General features: G+C 43.6%; 1 protein-coding gene across 1 annotated transcript; it reads left to right on the forward strand.

The window, feature by feature from the left end:
- Positions 1-61: 61 nt before the first annotated feature.
- ndufa8 (NADH:ubiquinone oxidoreductase subunit A8) lies at positions 62-10,057 on the forward strand. Its single transcript, XM_080755379.1, has 4 exons — positions 62-261; positions 2,382-2,545; positions 7,188-7,353; positions 9,440-10,057. Exons 1-4 carry the CDS (start codon positions 211-213, stop codon positions 9,578-9,580), a joined length of 522 nt encoding a protein of 173 aa, XP_080611505.1. The 5' UTR covers positions 62-210; the 3' UTR covers positions 9,581-10,057.
- Positions 10,058-10,672: the final 615 nt, after the last annotated feature.

The raw sequence follows: 10,672 nt of genomic DNA on the forward strand, positions 1-10,672 counted from the left end.
CGTCACTGGTGTGCGCCTGCGCCCCAGCAGCGGCAGCGCATGCGCAGTAAGCTGACCTTCCTATCCTCTCTGTGCAGAGAGAGAGAGAGAGTCAGTCAGTCAGTCGAGGACATTTGGATGTGTTTCTACTAGCAGTGGAATTAATTTGGACTCTCTAGGTCTCTTTAGTTGTGGTTGAACCAACGGAACGGGGAGTCCAGTCCGTCCGCCATGCCGACCACGGTGGAGCTTCCCACCCTGCAGGAGCTCAAAGTGGATGAGGTGAGAGTCCCAGACAGAGGGTTTTCATCATGTAACCTAAACGCGGGGACGAAGGAAATGCTGCTAATGCTGCTAGCTAGCTAGCACTAACTTTACACTATATAGTGGACAAGTTCATGTGGAATTATAGCTCCGTTTAATTGGAACCATGTGGAAGCTATTTTTAAGGCTTTTTATGTTGTTAGTTTACGTTTTGGAACTATGTTCGTGTAGTTATTTATCCCCTATACGATGTCTGTAAATGTGTTGTGTTGACATGCAGCTGTCACCTTGATAACAGCACAGCACAGTATACAACAATCAACAACAGCACTTCAGCAGGTGTCAGATTATATTTATTAACATAATCTTTCAAGCACAACTCAATACAAAACACTTTTAACTGTGAGTGGACGACACCATAAAGCATTACACTTGTTTACAAGAGCTGGGTCCACCTTGTTCAATTCATCAAAACATTTAGAGACGTACAAATATACACTTTCTATTTACCAGTGGTACTGACTCCTTGAGGGGGTTGGTTGAAGGTGGTCCCCAGCTTAAATTATGAGAGTTGGTAACCAAATGGACACTTATAGATATTTAACTCTTGAGAGTGTAAAATTAAAGGGTCCATTTGGTTTAATTTTACGCCCTCAAGAGTAAAATTATTGTTAAAACACTCACCAAATTACTTAATTTACATGAAGTTCACACAATTAGAGAGAATGTAGAGGAATTGTTATCCGCTGTCTCTCCTATGCTACCAACATCTTATCCAACGAGTTTAGTTTAGGGTCTGAGAGGCTAAATGTCATCAAATGGTGGCCAGTGGCTCAAATACCAAATAAACTAGAACTGCGCTCTATCGAGTGCCTACTTGCTTGTTGAACAGTCACACTAGTGCGCAAGCAGAGAGACCGCTACAAACTTTCAAATCTCAGCCTCTCTGTGAAAGAACGTTTGCGATAATATTGAATTAATAGGTTTAGCTATTTGCTACGTGCATTGCTTTTGGAGGGGAAAACGTAGTATTTTGAAGTACGGTAATGATTACTTATACCTGTTATGGCAGTGGTGTCAGATTACATACATGTATACATACATAGGGGCATTACCTTTAGTCCCCCCGACACTGAAACATGTCATCGTTACGTCACCATCGATAACCAATTACACCCTGGCATTGGTACATATCCTCACGTAATGGGACAGTCTGCTTCCGTATGTCCGTTGCCAGCATATGACGTCATATCTTTAGCTGCTAAGGGACATTGGTACATATCTTCATCACATCATGGGACATACGCTTCGTAGCACCTGACTGATAACATTACTTGCACGCTCTGCTTGCGCAAGTAACAATGGTCCTTGACATGAAAAAGGGTTGAAATCCACTGACTTAATGTGTCATTCCTTGAAAACTGCAGAGCTTGTTCAAGTTGTTCGGCCACACTCTTTATCTACTTAGGAAATAATATTTAAGGATATTATTGAAAGGATGGTTGCTCTGACCGTCTGACGGCTAAGATTTTGATAATTTCAAACTTTCTATTCCAGAAATAACGACATACGCTTTAGTGATATACTATCACATATGTACATATAAGCTGGTTTTACAGCATATCTGTCAGACTTTGCCCAAGACATACATACATATATCTCTCTCTCTCTCTCTCCCCCTGTCCCTCCCTCCCGGACGGGAGTCAACACACAGAGCCTAGTCCTTCCACGCGCCAGAAAATGGTTCTCCCAGTCCTGGCAGAGAAGTAGATTGTGTGGCCCTGGTTTTTCCCTAATGGGACTGATCGAGGGTAGCTACTGGGACGTAAGTCGGGACTTGACCACCCCGGCTGGGTCGCCCGAGTGAGGGGCATGATGTTTGAGAGACCCGAAACCCTGATGACCTTGGGATACATCACTGAGGATACGTCCCAGGTGCATCCATGCGATGTTCTTTTTTAAGTTATAGTGTAACGACCCTGCGAAAGACCCGGCCGTGACTTGCTCCTCCAAGGGAGCTAGCTCGCTTGGCGCGGCTTGTTGCCTGCCTGGTCTACTAAGTTGGAGGCCGAGCTTCGACTCCAGCTCAGGGTGCTAAACGTTAATACGCTCTGTTGTGTGTGTTTCTCTGCGTCCAGGTGAACGTGTCCTCTGCGGTGCTGAAGGCCGCGGCGCACCACTATGGCTCCCAGTGTGATAAACCCAACAAGGAGTTCATGCTCTGCCGCTGGGAGGAGAAGGACCCCAGGAAGTGTCTGGAGGAAGGGAGGAAAGTCAACCAATGTGCAATCGACTTCTTCAGGTAACATGCAAGGAAGGGATCATCTCTCATCATGTTTAAACCCCATTTAGACCTGAGGACGATCCTACAAAATTTGTCTTCTAAATCCTGACAGTTTTCTGAAAAACCCTATTAAAATATGTTGTTTCAGGGACACCCCCAGAAGCAAGGATGTGAGTTAAAAACGTTCACCCTGGAAGATTATATTCAAAGATTTGCGCCACATTTTCTAGGTCGTCCTCATACAGTAAAAGTGTATACAGGGTATCTGCACATTTCTAAAGTTAGAATTGAATGACCTTTAACCCATTCTGACCTGAGATCAGATTCATACGAGGTTTCCACTGGACACACACTGGTCTGATTAACCCATTCTGACCTGAGATCAGATTCTAAAAATGTCAGTCGTTCTTCGATTTATACGGGAGCATGTAGTTATTATAATGGGTAAACATTTGTACAAAGTAGTATGAACTCACAACTCATTCATGTAACAGGCATGTTGTGAGCTTGTAGATCGGCTATTTTCGGTATCTGGCGTACAATGAAATGTAGTATATAGGATTTAAGTGGTGAAAATGTAATGGAACACTAACGGCTCTGTGTCTTGCAACATTTTGGGAATATTCTTTTTTTTTTCTTTTTAATATATATTTTTATCCCACGATTTTGTAACCCATTATTCACCCCTGGACCCTGGTGTCAATCATCTAATGTGATCCTGGGCTCTACACACCCTCCACCAACCTAGTCCCCATATATGGGGGACAAGGGGAGAGTAACGGACTTGAACTCATGCTTCCTTCATGCCTGAGTGTCCAAGTTGCTCCTTTACACCTGACAGGGGGGAGTTTCCCTGGTTGGACGTAGCGCGTGGAAGGAACACGTTATTCCAACCAGTTCCTTTCCCCTCCATCAGGCGCCCCGGCTGGCCAGGGGGAGGCAGTTTAGTGACCAGGATTACTGCATGTTTTTTGTGAGGGTACCTACCCTAGGGGAGACGCGGAGAACATGCAAACTCCACACAGAAAGGCCCTTTCGCCAACCCCGCCTTTGGGTATGGGCACTGATGACGCGGAGGAGGAAACACGCCGCCAGCACCCACAGCTTCCCGAACAGGAATCGAACCCAGGACCTTCTAGCTGTGAGGCGACAGCACTACCAACTGTGCCACCGTGCCCCCAGTATTTTGGGAATATTGAAAAGTGAAACATGCATGGGAGTTGCAAGATTATGCAGGGATTAATAGAATTAAGAAATAAAGGGAAATTGTGGGGGATTTGTTCTTACTGAGAGCTGTAATTACCATGTTACATAAATGCAGAAACCTTTTTATTTATTATACGACGATGTCATTTCTAATCCTTCTATCTAATTCCATCTATTAAAAATGATTTGGTTTAACCTTTTATTTGGCCATGGGATCCAAGCCTCCATACAGGCCCTCCAGAAAAGTAATTTTCTGAATTAGTTTGCGAGTAATTATGTGATGGGTGCAGAGAATGTAATGTTCAATGAATGAAGGTTGCAATTCTAAGGACAGATTTTTACATTACATGGGGGTGCTGCCATTCAATTCACAGAATTCCCATTCCTAAATCAGTATTTAATTGTAACATGCTATAGCCTAATTTCACCAAAAAGGTTCTTTGAATTTAGAGAAAAGTTTCCAATGCTTTGAATTTAGGGATGCTGCCATCTAGACTTTTCACTTCTGATCCGATATCGATATGGCAGCATCAATACCGATCCGATACTGATCCGATACTGCACATATTTAAAGCTGCTATAAGCAATAATATGTCCGAATTTTAATGACTTTAATGACGTTTATTTTTATTTTTTTGGGGTATTCAGACAGCCAGCAATGAGTAAAACACGCCCCCAAAAATGTAGTCTCTGTACTCGCATCTAGGCTAGGGACCGCAATCTGCATTAACGGATCTTCCTAGAAGCTTTCACACATGGATCACATGGCCTCTACATGCTGGATAGAAGTGCTGGAATGGACTACTGGAATGCATCGCTTGGATCGGTCATTTTCGCTGCAGTCCGATCCGATCTACGTATTTTTTGTTTGTTTTGGCAGACGATATCAAAGCATCCCTACCGTGAACCTACTTAAGGTCCCCGGTGTTTTGACAAGCTTTCACATTATTGGTATTATGTGGAATAATGTGGAGAAGTCAAGGCCAGGAAATTATGAAGGACTTGCAATTCTTACATTTGTAGACTAGGCAACAACAACAACAACACACACTTGCCAAATTCAGATACGTTGGAGATCATGAAGGCTTTCTATCGCCAAGTATCATTGAGTTCCCCCAAAACTCATTTTGATTGATGTGAGGATTGTGAGTTTCATGTCTGCCGTTATGTAGCCTTGATGATAATAGTCTGTCAGTCAGGCGTTGTTTTTTTTGTTCACCCATCTGACATTCTGATTTATTATCCTCCTTCCCCATGTTTGTTTTTGTTTGATGAAATTCCATATCGGGTTGTTTTGGTTTTGCCTTTTCACGGCCACGGAACAGGTCAGTGTTTGACTAGCCCTTCCCTCAAACTCTGAGAAGCTCACGTCGGGATGTAGAAATAAATGTTTGGGCTGAAACGAACGCACATGTTTGACACATTCTGTTGGTGAGCAAACATACTCTGAACTGGCTTACAAGGTGTGTTTTCTTTTTCTTTTCTCTCCTAGAAAAAACGGGTTGTCCATAGTGGGACACGGAGACGTTAACTATAGGCTCCTGTTGTGTGTTGATCGAACTGCCAGTGGGGTGTATTTTAGGAAGTGGTCTGTTTTCTTTCTCTCTAAATTGTTATGTCTGTGTTTACTAAAGGTCTGATGCAGACTTTGGGTAATAACTTGATGCGATGCCCACTGTGTGTGTGTGTGTGTGTGTGTGTGTGTGTGTGTGTGTGTGTGTGTGTGTGTGCGCGCGCGCGCGCACGTGGACAAGTTGTGTGTGTATACGGTGGTCCTCAAATAACACACCACCTCCACTACGTCTAAAAGCAAGAACAAACAATCACTAACTCCTGCCCCAAACGTAAACTGTGACCCTCTGCCAAAGAGCAATACCGGTAATTATTGTAATGGGACAAGCTTTTGGTGAACTTGTAATTACACCTGGGACCTGGTTTTGTCGTGAGGTTTTTGAGATCTGTCAACCATCTAAATTACAACCATCGCAGATGACAAATTTGCATGGTGCCCTAACGACAACCTGCCTTGGTTGATCGCTGGGACATGTCCTCTAATCCCAATGTTTATTGTGAAGCGTATTTTAATCCATTCTGGGCGCGACCCCATTTTGGTGTTTTAAGCATTATGTTGTACTTTTAGCCATTGAAAAATAGCAGCTCTACAAGCTCATTGCGTGGCACAGAGTGCCGCGTTACGAGCTTGTAGGTCTGCTATTATTATTTTTTAATCGTAAGGCATGTCCAAATATGGAGTATATGCAGCCAGCTTGTGGAATTCTGTGTCAGGCATGCCCAAATATGGAGTGTTGAAAGGTCAGAACAGGCCATATATGGACGCTGGGTCCAGAGCCCGGGCAGAGGCCTTTTTGTGGCGGTTCTGGACAACCGTGGGTCCGACCGACCACTGCACCCCCCTGCTGTGGTGTGGAACGCCCGTGTCGAATTTGAAGTCGGTGGAGCGAACGGTTTCTCGAGTTAACGTCGATTACACACAGACATACAGAGACTTGGTGCATTTATGGATGGATAGATAGAGCTGAGACAAATGTAGAGTCGTATTTCTCTTAAGAGAAACAGCGCTAGGTTGTTCGGACTACTGGAGATAATTGAACTCCATCTGATGTAGGGCTCGGTGACGTGGGATGATTGTGATTAGAGACTGTATCGGGAAAAGTATCGGATCATCCCTTATTTGTCATATCGGTGTCTGCGAATATGCACTGGTATCGGTATTTGGTATCGCCTAACACAGAAGTGGACGTATCGGGATCGGATCGGAAAGCGAAAAAAAGTGTATCGGGACATCCCTAAGGCGCGATTCATACTTGGAGCCGAATAAAAGTCGGTTCGGCTCTTCGGTGCTACTGAACATTTCTGACGAGCCGAAATAATTTCGGCACTACTGCGGTAAAATAGGAGTATGAATTGGCCCCAAATGTGATCATATATTGTATTCTCCTACATTGTCATAAATGGCAAATATATATCCAATGTACAAGCTCACCATGCATTGTGAACTTGGCTTTTTGTTGTTGAAAATCTTTGAAAGTACAATATAGGGCTTAAAGGGCCACTTCGCCCCTTTTTCAACCAGATCTCACAATCGTTCCCGGGATTCCTTCAAAATAGGAGCTCTGGGGTGCCGGAAAGACATGGCCGCTTTTACTCTGAACTTCTCTCGCCTGATATCATTGAGGATGCGTCCGTCGACTGGATTGGATGGAATGTGACATTAATGATGTATTGTTTGGGAGACGAGAAACACTTTCCTGGGGTTTTTTTTTATGTGGGTGATTTGTGTTTTTAGATATTTTAGTATTTCAAAGATCTTTGAATAGGTATATATATATTCTTTCAGAGCGAACGTATTTTTTTTAATTTTGACGTCGGGCCTAAAATGGGCTAATCTGATCCTTACAGTTTCCAAATCTGTTTTCGACCCTCCCATTTTCAGGCAAATCAAGGGGAACTGTGCGGAGTCGTTCACAGAATACTGGACCTGTTTGGACTACTCCAACCTCGCCGAGCTGCGCCGGTGCCGCACGCAGCAGCAGGCGTTCGACGGCTGTGTCCTGGACAAGCTGGGATGGGAGAGACCCAGCCTGGGAGACCTGTCTAAGGTGAGAGCCATAGATAGACTGTAAGAAATATATGGACAAAGCGTTCTCCGGGTCTTATATTATGGACGTGAAATGAAGCCTGTCAGTCCTTGGAACTGTAAATCGCCATCTTTCTAGATCCGTTTGGGCCCAGCTGGCCCATTGGCTGGCCCAGACAACGAGGCAGGACTCCTTCTTCTTCGTTGTTTTTTATTTTGACTCGAACGGGGGGTGGCTCCCGATCATAGACTGTAACGGTAGCCACGCCCCTCAGAACATACGCGACTTTATGGTCATTTTTTTTATAAATGGGACCATAGTTTTCCAAAAAGAATATTATGACATGAGAAATGAGACTTTAAACTGGTGACTGGAAGCAGAAAGTATTCATGGCCATGTTTATTAAGGTAATACAGTCTAGGTGAAGTTGGGCCCAAATACATGGTACTCTATGGAGCTATGGGGGTTTTTTGGGCCCAATGACAGCGCCACAACAGGCCATTATATGAACTTTCAGGAAGTCCCGATGTCCTTGGTGGCTTCACGAAATATCTGTCTGACTGCCCCCCTGGTGAGAGCCCATGGAGAATCTGGGAAACTATAAGGGCCGATTCATACTCCTATTTTAGAGCCCAATAAAAGTGGGTTCGGCTCTGTAGAGCCTATACAATGTGGCGTCATTTGAGGTTCGGGGGGGGGGGGGGGGGGGGGGGGGGGGGGTACCGTCCTAAAGTCATCTCTTCGGTGCTACTGAAAATTTCTGACAAGCCGCCGAAATAATTTCGGCACAACGGCGCCGAAACAGCGGTGAAATAGGAGTTTGAATCGGCCCTAAGAAAAAAGACTCTGTCTACAGTATATATGTATAATGACGGTTGTGGAGTCTGTTAGTTTTTTCCTTTTTTGTTTTTGTCTGTTTTTATATATATATATATATATATATACAGTATATATATATTTTTTTTTTGTGACTTTCGCCTTTATTTTTATATTTTTACGGAGACAGTACGCTGACAGGAAATGGGGAGAGAGATGGGGGGGTGGATGACATGCAGTAAAGGCCGTCGGGATCGGGAGTCGAACCCGTGGCACACTGCCGACTGGTTACTCTACGCTGACCCAATGTTAGGACAGAAGACAATAAAAATTATGAATTATTTAAGGAAAAACCCTCATCAAACCCATAAAGACTAACCTACCTATGCACCATGGGTGACCGCGCCTTCCGCTCGGTCGCCCCCGAACGGTGGAACGCTCTCCCCGCCCACCTGAGAGCCCCACAGTCACTTTTAAGAGAGGACTAAAAACGTACCTTTTTTTTACCAAAGCATTATTATAGCCTTGCCCTTATGTTTTAAATGTTCCTGTTCTATTGGATGTTTTTAATGGTGTGTTGTTTCTTGTAGATCTGCTACTTTTCAATAGCTAATGCATAGCATAATGCTAACACCAAAAGGGGTTCCCGTCCCAAAATGGGTTAAAGCAGCACCCACGGCAACCATGGAACGATGTAGCATCGTCGTCACACACACACACCCCAACATAAGTTCACAACATCCGGTCTAGATTTTTTTTTTGGCTCTTCAAAATAAGAGCTGAACATGGAAGAATGCTGGCGTGAATTAATGTATTCTATCATCAATACATGCTAGCGGTCTAAGAGTTTTAAGTCCTAATACATCAGAGAAGGCCTCAAGCCCCATGCATAAGGAGGAGAAGTGAGCGTGCATGTCAACTATAAGATTTGCATGCTTCAAAGGTATTCTCCTCACTCGGATGAGACATTTTTAAATCATGAAGCACCCAAGAGTTCAATTTATCAAAATCAGCTGAAACTGACAACTCAAAATATTTTGACATAAAATGATGTTACCTCAGACTCTTAATGCGTTTCAGGAACATCATGTCTTAACCCATTCAGGGCGGGAACCCCTTTTAAAAACTTTTTTGAGAGACTATGACTAAAACTAAAATCAAAAATTTGCTGACAAATACAAAACTGTCGGAACACAATAGACGGATATGTTTTATGGTTTGCCGAGCTGTTCTATTATTATTTTTATAATTGTGAATAAATCTTTTTTTATTTAATTTTTTCTTCCTATAGGTGACCAAGGTGTCCCCAGAGCGCGCCCTCCCGGAGAATCCCTACCATTCTCGGCCGCGCCCCGAGCCCAACCCAGTCCTTGGTGGTGGCAAGCTGGAGCCTTCCAAATATGGCAGCAGGTTTTTCTTCTGGACCTGGTGAGATGGAGAGGAGAACCCCCCCCGCCCGCCGCCCCCACCCCACTGGATCATTCAACATGCCACGCCCATGGGCCTTGTCCAGAAAACAAGCTTTCAATCTTAAAATCAAAAGCCCAACCAGAGCAAGTATATGATGCCAGTTCAAGCCTTCTCAAAGGGCTGGTTTCTGTGCTAACTATTTTGATCAAACGTGCCCAAGTTGTCTCTGATGAATATGATCTAAGGCCAGTGGTTCGCACACTTAAAAAAAAGATGTCAAGGCTCCTCCCCATAACTCTGAGAGTGTACATATTTTAGTTTTTGGACAGGGCCCATGTCCACTGGTCTCCTCCAGTCAGTCCACAGAGATCTCTGTACGCACCCTGGGTTAAATCCATACAACTTGCCCCCCCAACCCCTTATGTAAATTATGTGTGAACAAATGCAACATGCTGTGTTATGGTTGTTGTTAAATAATAAAAACGTAATTTAACATTGACATGTCTTATGTTTTATTTGGTTAAATCCACTGTTGGTTTTAGGTGAGGTTGATCTCATACTGTACATGGCTCCATATACTTTGTTTCAATACTATCGAGATGGGTTCATTTTAGGGATGTGCCGATGAGACATTTTGGCCGATATCGATATCCGATATAATTAATTGCTGTTATGGCCGATTACCGATGTCGATATGATCTCATTGTGTATTGAAACATCATAATGATTTTGTCCATTCGGAAAAATACATGGTAACGGTGTGTCTGTACTGCAGGCTTAGGCAAGTAAGATTTAATTTAAATACCTTTTATATTTAATTTTGTGAGCTTTGTAGATCTGTTAAAGCTGTTACTTTGGGCTTGTTTATCTGACAGACCGATTAATCGGACCGATTAATCCATCGGTCTGATTGATTAATTGAATCGATGTCGATTAATCTTAAAACAACTCAAATCGGCCGATACCGATGTGTTTGGCGATTAAGCCATTTTGGGTGGGAACCCCTTTTGTTGTTAGCATTATGTTATGCCTATAGCTATTGAAAAATAGCAGATTTACAAGCTCATAGCACGCCACCACGTGGCGCGCTACGAGCTTGTAGGTCTGCTATTTT

Source organism: Protomyctophum bolini (genome assembly GCF_963924005.1).
Source record: "Protomyctophum bolini genome assembly, chromosome: 22".
NCBI classification, from domain to species: domain Eukaryota; kingdom Metazoa; phylum Chordata; class Actinopteri; order Myctophiformes; family Myctophidae; genus Protomyctophum; species Protomyctophum bolini.